The 15,471-nt window shown below is 42.0% G+C and overlaps 1 protein-coding gene across 1 annotated transcript in view; it reads left to right on the forward strand.

The window, feature by feature from the left end:
• The first annotated feature begins 1,653 nt into the window (after window positions 1-1,653).
• UXS1 (UDP-glucuronate decarboxylase 1) overlaps window positions 1,654-15,471 on the forward strand; it is a 57,417-nt gene continuing 43,599 nt past the window's right edge. Inside the window, exons 1-2 of the mRNA XM_032679359.1 lie at window positions 1,654-1,820; window positions 14,287-14,314. Of these exons, the coding sequence (XP_032535250.1) occupies window positions 1,724-1,820; window positions 14,287-14,314 (125 nt within the window). The 5' untranslated portion in view covers window positions 1,654-1,723. The remainder of the gene's footprint in view (window positions 1,821-14,286; window positions 14,315-15,471) is intronic.

A 15,471-nucleotide genomic window follows, 5' to 3' on the forward strand; every position in this document is an offset into this window, starting at 1 on the left:
AAACAGCATAATTAACAGGAAAACTAAGTATATCAAACACAAATCAAAGGAAACTAAAGCCAAGAGGAAAGGAGTGGACTTATAATCAGAGCCCAGGGTTAGGAGTTAGGAAATTTCAATTTTCAAAGCTTCCTGGAAAAAGTCACTTCTCTGGGCCATAAGGGTATGTATATTCTTAATCACTGCACAGTATCCTAATGCACTTACCTTTCTGAGACTCACACATTTATTTCACTGACTTTACTCCTTGTAATAAGAAAAGGTTAACTCTTGTAAACTGCATTGGCCTCTGTTTGACTGAGGTCATAGTTTCTTTGGTGTAAACAAGCTGCATTTCTATACTGAAATTAAATGATTGAATCTAGTAATTTAATTGAAGAGCACTCATTCTCATAGTCTTCTCCTGTGGGAGACGAGTGTGAGAAAGAATATTCCTTAGATACTGTGTGGAGGTCATACTATTCAGGGCCAAGGTCAGGTTGTGGAAAGAGATTTCTCTTCAGATTAAGTGGATGTATTTACTGGTAGGAGAACGTGATTTGACATATGAAGAAGATGCCTACCATACCAGCCAAATACCAATCTGCAGTTTGTAACAGGTCACAAGGACTTCGGATGGAAGCTGCAATAAACATGAAAGCCATTTTAAAATAACTGCAATCTTGTTATCCTAAACAGAGACAAATTCATGAATTATTACTTTAGGAGGGGGGAAAATGCTCACATTTTTCATTTACAGAATCACAGAATGGGCAAGGTTGGAAGGAACCACAGTGGGTCATCTCATCCAAGCTTCCTGCTCAAGCAGGGTCATCCTAGAGCACACTGAGAGGAGAGCACATCATAGTCTACAACATCCTCGTGAGAGGAAGAGGAGTGACTTCTTTGTAGTGACCGGTGATAGACCCTGGAGGAATGGCCTGAAGTTGTGTCAGGGGATGTTTAGGTTGGATATTAGAAAAAGGTTTTTCACCCAGAGGATGGTTGGGCACTGGAACAGGCTCCCCAGGGAAGTGGTTGCAGCACCAAGCCTGACAGACTTCAAGAAGTGTTTGGCCAACGCTCTCAAGGCACATGGTGTGACTCCTGCGGATGTTCCTGTGCAGGGTTAAGAGCCGGACTTGATGATCCTTGCGTGTCCCTTGCAATTTGGAATATTCTGTGATTCTGTGATTGCACAGAAACGTGTCCAGACGGTTCTTCTTACCACGGCAAAATGTGTAGATATGGAAAGCACATTTGGGACAAGGCAAATGGTGCTTTTAAAACACCAGGCACTGAAGGACGCATCGTTACACAAGTTATGTACCTGTGTGCCCATGTCGGTCTCAGCAGGTCACCACCCAAGGGCCACCACAGCGGGTGGCCAAAGGTGACCAAGCCCGCCGACACTGAAGCACCCTGAAGCGCAGGGCCTCGAGGAGACTGCGGGCGCGCCACTTTCCCGCAAGGACGCTCGGAAGGAGGCGGTCGCGCTTCAACCGGCCCCGGCCAGGAGCGCGACGGAGGCAGGAAGGACGGCACAGCGCGCGCATGCGCGGGCACCGCTCCGGCCGCATCCACGGCGGGAAAGGAAGGGGAGGGCGGGAGAGCGGGCGGGCACCGCCGTCGCTGCCGCTGCGCCTGCGCGTGCGATTCGCGGGCAGCGGGGCGGGGAAGGGGAGCGGGGGGTGGCCGCGGCCGTGCAGGCGCCCGGCGCTGCTGCGTGCTGCTGCCGCGGGGCATGGTGAGCAAGGGGCCGCTGCTGCGCCTGCTGACCGCCATCAACCGCAGGAGGATGAAGCTGCTCATGGGGCTCGCCTTCGTCGCCTACGTCGCCTGTGAGTGAGCGGGGGTGGGGGGCAGGTCTGGCCCGGCTATTCATTGCCCGCTTGCAGGGCGCCCCCCGTGCCCCCAGCCCGCCACGAGGGAGGAGGCGGCGATATCGGGCTTCTCCCGCGCCCCGTTGCGCTGCCCGGTTGCGGGGGCGCCGCAGCGCGGCCCCTCCGGCCCCGGCGGGGCGGGGGCTCCCCGGGGCTCTGCGCGGCGGGGCTGAGGGTTCCCCCCTTTCCCTGCCCTGCTGAAACTTCCGCGGGTGCGGCTGGGCCGTGCCGGCGTACCCATCAGCCGTGTCTCCCCTGTCCCGTCCCGAGGGGAGCGCTGCGAGCGGGACGTGGCTCGGGGGTGTTTTCCTCAGACCGCACTTTGTCCGCCTCGATCGCGACCTGGTAGCGGCGTGAGGTGACCAGCCCGCAGGGAAGTTTTTCCAGGACAGGCCTCGTGTCTATTTTTTGTAAAATCCTCCCAAATCCTTTGCGGGGCTAAATAAATGTTTGTTTATTAACTCAGCGCGTAGCTGGAGTCTTAAGAGCCTGGAGAGAGGCACAAAGGTATTTGAGAAAATCTTAGAATAGCCAGTGACGGGGATGTTTATGACTTCAGTTACCAGGTGTGAGCCAAATAGTCTGATTTGTCAGAGCTGTCCTGTCAGCTCTCTTCCCTTTCTTCTTTCTTTCTGTTGCATTTTTAGTTTATTTTATTTTAGCCTGTTTTATTTTCAGGCTTAGGTACTAGGTTTTATGTAGACTGAACGATGCCTTGTCAGCTTAGCTAGGGAACAAGTGATTCTCTTGATGCTTCAAAGCACATGCAGGTGAGCTAGCTTTGGGTATGGGTGTGTGCATCAGATTTAGGATCCTCCCTTTGCATTTGGGAGGGTGGAGAAGTACAACACAAGTAATTTTATTAGAAGGGGTGGTGTTTCCTACCACAGAAACACAACACAGCAGTTCCCTTTATTACCATATGTTACTGTGCTTACAGGGCTGTTTAGATACTGCTGTAATCATTGAAGTTGTGTGCCAGCTCTGACTTTTCGGGCAGTTTGTCCAAGTGACTTCAGGTACCGTGCATACTGACTACTGAATGTCTGTTCTTATTTTGAAAGGGCTACGTATTTTGCCAAAAGTGATAATTGTCAAAACAGAAGTTAATAGGCTGCTGTACAAATACTGGTTGTGAGTGGCAGTTGACACGGTCGTTGGGACCTGGCTGTTGATTAGTTTCTGTGGACAGTAGTTGGTGCTTGCTTTCTAGCTTTGTGAGTAAAAGTTAGCCTTAAGGAGAAGTCTTCTGGCTGCTTGTTCTTTGGGATTCAGAAGAATGTGGAGGAGGAGAGGGACTGCAGGTCAGCGTGGCAAAAAGTTACTTGAAAAGGGAATAGGGTGGTGTCTGATGGGAGTGTGTTTTTTGCAAATCTAGCATGTCAGGTTGCTGTGCTTTTCCATCTTTGACTACGGATCAAAAGTAATGGAGTTTTGAGGTATGGCTCTGGTGTCATCAACATAATATGATATGCTGGCAGATGCACTGGTCTAATAGATTCTAGAGAGACTACTTTTTGTTTGCTTTTCTGTGGAAGTGATTATGATCCCATCCTTCTATCCTAAAAGTGTACTCCTAGCAATATTACTGAATCATCACTGTGCTCTGGTTGCAGTCAGAAAATGCCAGACTAAAATAGCATAGAATCTGAGAAAACCAAGCTGCTGGTGTAGGTGTATGTGCTAGCGCTTCTTACATTCCCTCCTTCTCAAGTACTCTCCAAATGACTAAGTGGTTTTAGGCTGTGCAGCTCCTTTCCATGAATTTCCATTCAATGTTAGTACATGGGCAATCAGATTTGGAGCACACGTTACAGGGAATTGTGAACTGGAGGATAGGACTTTTTTTGATAGTACCATTTTGTCAGTCTATGTGTGAAGCTGAGCAAATGTGTAGGAGGTGTCTTTGAACAGTATCTTATTTCATAAAAAGCTTCTGCCTTTGAATGCAAATATGTTACAAATGTGCCTGAAGAACTTCTCTGTGAGAGTTTGCAAAGTAGAGGAAGAGCTTTTTGCAGGCTGTTGAAAGGCTCTCGGCTATCGCAGTCTCAAAAGTCACTGATTGGCTCCCTTGGTAGTTTTACAGCACGAGGTGTAGGGTGACTAGGCTGTCTCTGGTATCTCTGCTCCACATCTGTTTCCCACCAGCATACACCACATACAATGACTTAAATTTCTGTGCTGTACACCAGATGAAGGAACTGTGTTATAACCATTTGGCAGTGTGGGTAATCAACAGCTGTTTTGGCCTAGCTTCAGGAGATCATACGCAGTGGTGAAATGGGCAGCTGTGAGTGCTGTTGGGGGTGTTGCCATCACATGCTTTGCAGTGTCTCACCTAAGGAGTCTTGTTTACTTTGGTTGAGAACCACTGTGGCACGAGGTGCACAGTCAGGGTCACATTAAAGATCCCTAGAACTCTTTTTATGGACTTTGCTGGTTTCCCTAGTAGTACTTAGAGTCAGAAAAATCCTTACTTTACATCTGGGTTTGAATTAAAGTAATATTTGGTGCTTCATTTCTGGAAATCTAATCTATATTAATTTTAAAAAATCGTTCACTTGAAACAGTGTGCTGTGCATGCTTTGTGTGTATAAAAATAAATGTCAAAGGGAGCATTTCTGTTTAGCACGCAGTTAAAAGCTGTTGTAACATAAGCAACTCTTTCCTGGGAAAACTGGAATGAACAGAGTTCAACATTTACCTTTACCTCTTCTGGAGCCCTTGGGTGAAAGGGGTGACGTTGTTCCCCATCACCCAGGTGATGAATCTGGAGGTACCAAAGCTAGCGAGCTGTCTGAATCACTCTGTAATCTGTTAGAATACTACTCAGTTTTGTTTTGTATACTCTTCAGAATTAGCTTAGTTGGCTCACTTGCAAGGCTGTCTTTTGTGAACATTGCGTGGCTACACTATGCTACATATCGTGGGAAATTTTGCCCAGAGGTTGCATTTGCATTACCCTTTTAAAGGGACAAAGTCTTCTACTATGGTTTTCCTCTGATTTAACTGCCAGCAAGATAGTGCAGGACTGCAGTGCTAACCAAAGCGAGGTGGAGGGATGTGTGGAGGTGGACTGAAACGAATCCTTTCAGTCATGGAGGGAACTTACATCATATTGAAGCTTCAGAACATGAGGTGATTGTAAACACAGGTGAAGTGGATTTTTGTTGTCTGCAGTGAGAAAGGTAGACAGATCACAAAAGAGCAACCAAGTAAATCAATAATATTAAAAAACCTTCAGTGTCACCATAATATGAATAACTTTTATGCAGGCTGAAGAGTTTTGCTTTTAAAAATCCCACCTGTTTGTGTGTTGGTATGTCAATACATAAACACCTTAAACTCATTCCCTTGGACATTTTAAATGTTTATTCAGCTTTATGTGAGCATTCTGACCTGCTTTAGTGTGATTGTCCTTGTAGAATCAGGACCTTATTTAAGTTGTTGGAAATAACAGTGTAAAAACTTGTAGCCAGGATTTAAAGACCAGAGCTCCTCAATCTCCATGGCTTGCTTTAGTCTTGATTCTACTGTGAGTAATCTGCTGATGTCTTGATATGACAAGGGAGTTGCATGTTCTTAATGAAAAAGTTAAGAGCTCTATTTCTGGTAAAGTAGAACAGTTCTCTTTACTAATTTGTAGATCAAATAGTTCTCAGGAAGTGTATCAGTAGCCTTGTTCCTTTTCCCAGGGGAAAATGTCATAGTAGGGTGCTGCCATGAGATCCAAGCTTAAGACCTTGTTTCCTTTATAAGATAAATTACAGCACGGCTACTGAAACAACTTAAAAATGAAATATCAAAATAACATGAGGAAGGTACATCCTGCAGTACAGTGGCTTGACTTCCCCCAGCATTGTTAATTTCCATGGTTGTTATCCTTTGTTTTATAAGATTAGCCATTTGTTTTTGTTAGGTTTCCATCAGCTAGGAAGACTGTAGTATTCTCTTCTCAGAATATCAAGGTGTGAGTAAGCTTTTCAGTTTGAATCTTACCAGCCCCTGGCATGTTGCTTGTCTTGCATATGTTCAAAACTAAGGTAAATACTACTTAATATTTTGTTTTGATAAGCTTTTACTTCCACTTTTCATAATAGAAAAATACCTGTCAATTTGGTCCTGTACTATTGCTTCAGGCTGACTGTCTCAAATGCTATTCGGCACTGATGTGGAGAATATCAGAAATCTTGATTCCCCAGCTGTTTTACAACCAGACATCAGGATTGACTAGCTATGGAAGAGTTAGAAATGATTGTATGTGACATCAGGCTCGCCTGCTTTTTGTGTTAGCATGCCATGGATTCTCCACCAAAAATAATCAAACCCAAAACATTTGCTTGCTGGCTTCATGTCTTGCAGAGCTGCCTTTCATTTGTGGGTTTATGGAAGTGAGTTCACTGTGTTCAACGGCTTCCAGTTCCCTGCTCATCAGGGTTCCAACTAGCTGAAGCCATGTAGCTTAGGAAAATTTGTTCATGCTTCAGTTGAGTTGGTCAGGAATAGATATACTCTGGCTATGTTTTGCTAGCCAGGATGTTTTAAACCAATTTTTTGGCATCCTGGAGAAATTAATGCTTGCAGATCCTATCTTATCTTGATTTAATATTTGTCTGCAATATTTTATTTCCACTTAGTATTTGTTTTTTCTGTGGCATGTTTAGGAGGTGGTGCTGCCATCATTCTACTCAAGGACAAACACTCTTAGAACTTTCATCTTCTTTACGCTCTGTTTTTGCAAAGGGGAAACATTTCCCTGTCGTTTATATTGCTGGTTTCTTTTCTCTAAGGTTGGTTGACCAAAGCAGGGTTTGGTTGAAACTGGTAGTTTTCAGCATCTTGTTTATGGATTGCAGGGAGGGAGAGGTGGGGGTTACTGCATCGATTTACCTGAAGAGGTTTGTGAAAGATAGCTGGGAAAAGGGAGTTTGTTTCAGTTACAGTGCTGACCATTGGAGCATTCTGTGTGTCCACTGAAAACAGTCTTAGCAGTCAACAGATGGGTCAGTGGATGAGTAGCAGTAAAGAATGATGTGTTGAAGGAGTAGGAACACTGAACAGAGAAAAAAGACTTAACAGAAATTTTGAAAAGAGTTTACCATCCGGGAAACTAAGAACAGAATTCAGTCATGAAGTGATGATGCTAATTGAAACGTAACAAAAAGTATCCTTGGTCAGTTTACCATCCAGTATGAAGCTCCATTAACTCTTGTAAAGAAAGAAAATTTCCATAATGTTACATCTCACAGCTGTAGGAAAGTACAGTTCTTAAGAGAAGGTACAAAAATGTCCTGATGACTATGTTACCTTTGTTTTGCTAATTGATGACTAGCTGAAGGATTGGCATAGAGTGGTGGTGATGGTGTCCAAATTGGAGAGAGAGCACCTTTCCTGTGAAAACCCAGTGGGAAAAGCTCCAGTTCCTATCTGCTATCTTTGATTTGGGGCAGGAATTTTACTGTTGAGCAAGGCAGCAGTTCAGGAAATATAGTAGGAAGAACTACTTGCCATACAGAAATCTGTGTAGACTTATAAGCCTCTTTTAAGTACTGAAAGGGCCACAATAAGTACTTGCTGTTCCAGGCAGAACAACCCCAAACTCTCTCTAACTGTCTTCACAGGAGACGTGTTTCATCACTCTGACCTTTGGACCCTTTGACAGCCCTTTGGACCCTCTCTAACAAGTCAATGTCTTTTTTGTTCTGGGGGACCCTAAAACTGGATGCAGGTGGTATCTCATGAGAGTCGAATAGAGGGGGAGAATTACCTCACTTGACCTGGTGACCACACTTATTTTGATGGAGGGCAGAATATGATATACTTTCTGGGCTGTAAGTGGACATTACCATTTCATGTCCTATTTTTCCACCAGTACTCCAAAGTCCTATTTGACAATGGTGCTCTGAGTCTGTTTGTAACCAGTCTATACTGATACTGGTAGTTGCCCTGATCCAGGTGCAGGACCTTGCACTTTGCCTTGTGAACCTTTATGAGGTTCATATTTGCCCACTTTATAAGCTTGTCGGTGTCCCTCTGGATGGCAATCCTTTCCTCAGTGACACTTCTCAGCTCAGTGTCACCTGCAGACTTGCTGAGGGTGCTCTCAATCTCAATGTCTGTGTCATTAATAAAGATAGTGAGCAGTTCTGGTCCCAATATACACCCCTGAGGGACATCACTTGTTACTGACCTCGCTTTGGACATTGACCAGAACTCTTTGGATGAAGCCACCCAGCCAATTCACAGAATCACAGAATATGCTGAGTTGGAAGGGATCCACCAAGAGTCATCGAGTCCATCTCTTAGCCCTGCACAGGACCATCCCCAAGGGTCACACTATGTGCCTGAGAGTATCATCCAAACGCTTCTTGAACTCTGTCAGGCTTGGTGCTGGGACCACTTCCCTGGGGAGCCTGTTTTTACCAGCCCAACCACCCCCTGGTTGAAGAACCTTTTTCTAATATCCAACCTGAACCCCACCGACACAGCTTCAGGCCATTCCCTCAGGTCCTGGTCACCATGGAGAAAAGATCAGTGTCTGCCCCTCTTCTTCCCCTCACAAGGAAGTTGTGGACTGCAATGAGGTCTCCTGTCAGTCTCCTCCAGGCTGAGCAGATCAAGTACTCTCAGCTGCTTCTCATACAGCTTCCCCTCAAAGCCCTTCACCATCTTTGTTGCCCTCCTTTGGGACTCTTATGAGCTTTTTATATCCCTCCTTTGAGCTTTAAATTTTTCTTATGTTGTGGCACCCAAAACTGCACACAATATTCAAGGTGAGGCCACACCAGTGCAGAGCAGAGCGGAACAATCCCCTCCCTCGACCGGCTGTCAAGTGCTTTGCCTCATGCCCCCCAGGACACGGTTGCCCCTCCTGGCTGCCAGGGCACTGCTGACTCATATTCAACTTGCCATCAACCAGGACCCCCAGGTCCCTTTCCATGGCACTGCTTTCCAGCATCTCATTCCCCAGTCTGTATGTGCATCCAGGGTTGCCCCATCCCAGGTACAGAATCCTGCTCTTTCCCTTGTTGAACTTCATATGGTTTGTGATTGTCCAGCCCTCTAATTTATCAAGATCCTTATTCATTGAGTAATCCATCAAATCTGTATTTCTCCAATTTAAAGAGAAAGGTGTTTTTTGGGAAATAATATATTCCTAAAGAAAGGAATTGTTTTCTTTACATTGTTAAATCTGTAACTTAATTAAATTAAAACTTCGATACATCTTTAATAAAAAGCATTTTATTAAATAATGTAAATAAATAAAATATAAATATAATTAAATAAATAAAAAGCTCCCTTTGTGTACTTTCCCTTTTCTCAGATTTTTCCTCTGGAGAAAATAAACCTTATTTTTCTGCCAGGAGACTGAAGTTGCTGAGTGACTATGGAGACTCAGATTTAAGGAAAAGGAAAAAAAAACCCCACCCTTTTTTGAATGATGTTGCATCTGTCTGGAAGGGAAAGTTTGACTGAAGCAATTCACTCTAGATGTTCAGAGCTTATGATTTTGCTCTAGAAATTCAGGTTATGCCTATATATTCATATTGTTCCTGCATGCTGTTTCTGTTGATAGTGAAATCTACTTGTAACAAATGTCATCTTGTAGTCTTATTATTCTGAGGAGCAGAAGTTATAAGGAGGGCAATACAGGGCAAAAAATCCTGTGTTTTCACCTAAATCTGCTTAGACAAAAGTTTGTGTAAAAGTTTGTTTAACAGACTGTCTTGAAAATGCAACTAACAAAGCAATTAGGAAAAAAATGGTTTTAAAAGGGATTACATCTGGTTTTGGTACAGTTGGATCTCTATGGACATCATGGTTTTGCTTTTTAAAACATCTGTTTTAAAATGTATGTTATTGGTGGCAACATCAGTTTCAGTATAATTTCGGATTATGGGTGAGTGTTACTGTTGATGCCCTTTAATAATCTATGACTTGATTTTAAAGTCATTTAAAGAGACCTAGAGAAAAGGAATCATCCTGTGATAAAAGTACAGGCTTCTTTTGAGATTGTTTGCTTTTTTTTTTCCCCCACCTTCAGTTGTGGTAGTGTTATTATTTTGGTTCCCCAGCCTATTTGGATGAGTTAATTAAGGCATGCAGGGTTCTCTTAGCATAGTAATCTGTGTTCTATAGAAACCTATATAATAAGTTTTATTGCAGATGACAGACTGAAAGGACACTGAGATGAAAACATTCATCCTGTTCCTATGTTCGGAGGATCCAGAAGGATAACTCTTGCCTGCTCTTAAGTGCAGCTGGTCAGAGTTAAAAGTCTGACTATGACAGAGAAGTGTCCATTTAATAGTGGATGCTCAGCAAAACCCCAGGATGGTGCTTGTGGTTTCTGTTGTACTTTTTCAAGTGTGATTTAACAGATTTTGTAGTTTGTTTTGTTTTGTTTTGTTTGTTTTCGCTTAATGCAGTCAGAGTTGGCTTGTATCCCAAGCATAGCTCTTGGAATATTCCTTTGCTGACAGTATCCCACTCACTGCAGTGCTCTGCATTCAGCATAATTTCAGAAAGGGGCTCCTCTAGAAAAACTAAACAAACTTTTAAATTTCCAGGAATATAAGTTATATTCTGTAGAAAAAAAAATCATATTCTTTAGTGATATCTAATTGACTGATTTTGTTTAAGGTAGTTTTGAGAAATCTTGTAAAACTGTAAGGTTGTGCTTGCCAAATAGTTAGGGCTTGATCTCTCAGAGGCTGTGGAAAAAAAACCCCAGAAACAGACAACAAACCAAACAAAAAAGAGGATTGGGGTTTTCTGAAAACCCTGGGTGATTAATGTTTAGTCAGCAAAATGTAAATACTTCTTTAGTAACAATACTGTGATTAGGGTTTTAAGAAACAAATCTCCTCTTTTCTAAAAATACCAACTATTTATCACTATGCCCAAGACGTGTTGTTCTCCTCTGGAAGTTGTCACTTCAACCTGTAATGTCTGTGGGAGGGATTAATGACTGATATATTTTTAATCTTCATGGTAATTGCAATTAATCCGTGTAAAAATGCTACAATAAAAATTATTTCTCTCATTATTTTATGGAAGGGATGCAGAGGGGAAAAAACATCTCAGAAAAAGAGTCAAAATAGGACTACAGGCCTTTCTCCTACAGGCTTTCATGTGTCTTAGAACATTCCAGATATTCTGATTGCTTCCCTAATGGCAACTTACTGTTACCTTAATGGCAACTTACTATTACCTTAATGGCAACTTATTATTACCTTAGTCATTGGATGAGGTTTATAGTTAGTCTTTGAGAGAATAAGCAGAACCTCTGTCTCTTTCTATCTTGTAGGTGAGTGTCTTGTTTGGTTACAAGTCATGCTTGTGTCTAGTCCAGTTCTTCCCTTGCACATTTTCAGTAGACAGCAGGAAGCCTCTGTGTTTGAGTGCTCTCTAGTTGGATGACTAGTAAGTTCTTCATAGAGTATGTACTGTGCGTGGCTGTAGAAAATGAGAGTGTTAAATCTCTAAGGTCTGAGAATTGGCACAGGACTGTTATCCTGGATGAGTACTTTTTGGTTTAAAATATTTGGCCTTGTATTTGGATTTTTAAGACTGACTTTTACAGTGAGGTGCTTGATTATGTTAGTGTTTGCTCAAATTTGGTCCATTAGGAGTCTCATGCTTTTGAAAACTAGGTTTATATGTAGTGTAGTGCCTGATTCATGACATTGCTGGTGTGGAAGACTTTTTTAACCATCCCTGTTTGCAGGTTTTGGTGCCTGAACTTGATGGGCCTGTTAAGCGTTTTTATGGTGCCTTTGAGGATTTTCATCTTGAATTTAGGCTTGTAATTCTGATTGTTCTGCTTGTGCATTTAGGCCCACTTGCCTTAATATGTTTCAGTTGTTCTTGCCTGAATGTCAGACTGGCCTTGGCATAACCTTTAGGACAAGGAAATCCTCTGTGAGCCATAGTCCTTGTCATGGTTTAACCCCAGCCAGCTGCCAAGCCCAGTCGTATCACTGGTTCTGCAGCAGGGTAAGCCTGTTATATAAACAATTGTGCATTTAGAAGAAACACAACCAAACCTTATTTCCACTGTAGTGCAAAATCTTACATCTGATCCCTTAAACCTTGATGTGAGCTCTATGTGAGCACCATTAGCTAAAGAGATCCTTCTTGGAATTGTGCATTCAGAATCCTTTGTGAGGGCAGTATGTTGAAGCGAATTTCTGCAATGCCTCTTTGCATGTGAGAGAGACTTCAGGGTTCTTCAGATCCCTCAATATGGTAGTTCCTGTGTGGTTCATTTTGCAGTTTATTTTTCTTCCCCTTTCCTCTTTCCTCTCTTTTTTTCTTTTTTATTTTTTCCACCACAATGGTACAAAAATATGCTGCTTAGAAGTGTATCATAAAGTTGTGTACCCCTACAGGACTGAGATATCAAGCAGTCAAACATAGTGATTTTTGAAGGATGCGAATGCCTTTTTGAGCTCCCCTTCCCTGCTGTGGATCCTGAGAACACACAATTAACATGTCTTCTTTAGGAAGCCAGTTTCTTGTATGCAATATATCTGCACTGTCTTTTCAGCATGGTATTTGTGTTGCAGCTGGCAACTCATTTTTTCATCAATTCCTGCTGCATCAGCTCAGCCCAGATGCTTCCTGCCACTGCATAAACAACACTTATTGTTTGTATGCATTTCTGTAGCCCAGGAAAATAATTCATTCTAAGTGTAACTGAGAAGTATCTGACTTGAGAATTCTGTACCTGTAGTTGTGAAATGGTCATCATTCCCTGAAAAAAAAAGTTTTTCCATTAATGTTATCATAAATAATGTTGAAATCCTAGTCAGAGGGTGAATAACTGGAATTTAACTTACTGCTCAATGCTGTATCCCTTTTTCCCCCCAGTAAATTTACTTTTATCTAGTTAACATAAAATTTAAGTTTTTTTTAAATTCAATTGGATTTTATTGATCATTCATTCTAATATAAAGCTTCCCTATCTTTTTCCCAGAAGATGACATGAGGCTTTATGACACCACCAGAGGTATCACAGTGCCCTCCTACAGTTTGTTTGATAAGTCTGTCGTGGATTCGCTTGAGTTACTCTTTGAATTAATCAGCAGCACTCAGCAGTTACAAACACTTCAGTAGCTTTGCCATCCCCTAAAGGGTAGAACAGCAACTGCATTACTGCATCCTCAGTTGTGTCTTCCCATTCCTTGTTCCTGGGTATGTTTCGTTTTTCCTCCTGCCTGGAAGGTGCCTGTGATTGTAGCAGTGGTTTTTTTTTCTTGATTTTGTAACACCTCATCCTCTGCTTGAACTCAGAAAGTAATAATGATGAAAACGAATCTGGAAAGCCGAAATGTAGGCAAAATACTTCACTAACTGCTACTCGAAACCTGCAATATAGCTTACAAAAACTGAGGACACTTCAGAAGCTTTCTATACAAATACTGCATATAGGCAACTCCTTCTTAAGACCCAGTGTAATTTCAATCCTTAAAGAGCAACTGCAGAATGATTTTCTGGAGATATTTGGGGTATATTTGCTGTGTTGCTTGTTCTGCAGGGTCCCTTAACTGTTCCATGTTAACCTTGTTTAATTTGATGATCTGAAGTTGTCAAGTCTTCCTTGTCAGTGTAGTCTGGTTTATGGTTTCTCAATTTTTCACTTTAAACTACATTCTGTGTCCTAGTTGAAAGGAAAAACAGTGTTCTGATAGTCTTCCTATAATTACTTAAACCCTGAACAGTTTCTAAAGATTTTTTTTCTAGTAGAAAATAATTTGGGCAGATGAATTTTTTTTGCGAACCCAGAAACTGATGCGTCTTTGCTGTGCTATTCTAGACTGTGATTTATCTTTCTATAAAACTTTTTCCATACAGACAGTGTAATAAATGGGTTTTGTTTGCTTACTGAGGCATTTGGTTATATTACTTAAGTACCTTTTGTGTCTCCATCACAATATGTATGTGTTTAGAGAAAGAACACACATGTACACAAGTACTTGCTACCTTTAATGCAGGACTCTTGTGGCATCTCTTCAGGCTGGTTCATCTTTCACCTGTAGTGGCCAGTCTTTTTATTCTTGTTGCTCTGCAGTTTCCAATTTGTGTGGTTCAGGTCTACAGGGTTCCTTTCTTGCTCTTGTCATTTTTTTCAGTGTCCCCAGTAAACAAGTCAAGTGTTCTGGTTTATTTAATCTGTGTACAGTGGCAAATTATAGTTTAGATAATTCCTGTGCATTTCCTTATTGTCTCATATAATCTCATCAGAATTCCTCCCACGCTTTGAAACTGTGTCATAGATACTTGAAGGGGTGTGTGTATGCAATTTATTTAGATAATTTGTGATTAACATACTTAATACTGTCCTAAATTCCTTCTGATGATAATAGGAAAAATTACCTCATGTACTGTTATATGACACTGTGTTCTTATTTTTCAGCTGTATGGGGAAACTTTGTCAATATGAGGTAATGTATATCATTTTTGTATGGAATATTCTTATGCGAAATAAAATTAGCTTACCTTTCCCATCAACATGCGTCAATATATATAAAGTAGGAAGAAAACTGAACAGCAGCTCCCACTGTTGTTTGGGTGGTTGCTAAGCAGCTGATACCATTTTTTTAAATCCAGAGTTCCGGTCTCAAAAAGGGTTGTGTGTCTGCTGCAAATCTCACCCAGGATCTTACTCGCACTTCAGCATCTACCTTTCTTTACACAAATTTATCTTCCAGTTTTGGCAAGTTGGTTGGCATACCTGGTTTCATAGGCTTGGATTCTCCTTTTCTCAGCGCAGATTTGACTGTGTCTCACTGATAATATGGGTTTAAATGTTGAAGAGCAGCAGATTCTCTGCTGCTCGCCATAGTTTTGTTTCTGTACCTAGAATCAGAAACAGTACTTTGGAGAGCTTTTCCTCTTCCTGAGTTAATTGGGAGATAATATGATGCTTTAACTGCTGAAAAGCAAAAAATCCTGCATTGTTCCCTGGAATTTTTTTCCTTTAGAAATAGAAAGGCATAGCATGTGCATGCAAAACATGCAGATTTTCACATCATTTCTGCTTGCATGTGAGTTTGTCCTCCAGGAAAATTCACCAGCTGCAAATTCACAGCTGCAAAAGAAATTGAAGAGAATATGGGTACAACCTGTTCCCTATAACAAAGTAATTGTGTATAGAGGACAAAATATTTCACCATGTTGTTTTGCTACTGAAGGGTTTTGCTACTCTACCGTGCCAGTCTTAGCAGCACAGAGTAAGGAAAGTTTGAGGAAAAACTAAGAAAAATAATGAATTTTCTATGGGCTCTGATTCACCCAGGACAGCTTTCTCTGGGATTTGTTCCTGTCCCAAGCTGTCCACTTTACTCTTCTTGGAGTTTCCCACCCTTGATGCACAGAGTGCTCAGCTGTCAGGCAAACAGCTGCTGAGCTGCTTTGTCTTGCAGATGGAGATATCATTTAGATTACCCTGTTATCATGACCAGCGAACTATGGCAGCTTAGCAGCTGTTACATGAGCAGCTGAGCATTTCTTAAGGAAGGACAAGAACCTCAGAGAGGGGTTGGTGGAGGACAGGTGGATGTAGTATCCAGTGTGTTTATTCCCTGATAAGCTGTTATTA

The sequence above is a fragment of the Chiroxiphia lanceolata genome, chromosome 2 (assembly GCF_009829145.1).
Source record: "Chiroxiphia lanceolata isolate bChiLan1 chromosome 2, bChiLan1.pri, whole genome shotgun sequence".
Taxonomy (NCBI): Eukaryota; Metazoa; Chordata; class Aves; order Passeriformes; family Pipridae; genus Chiroxiphia; species Chiroxiphia lanceolata.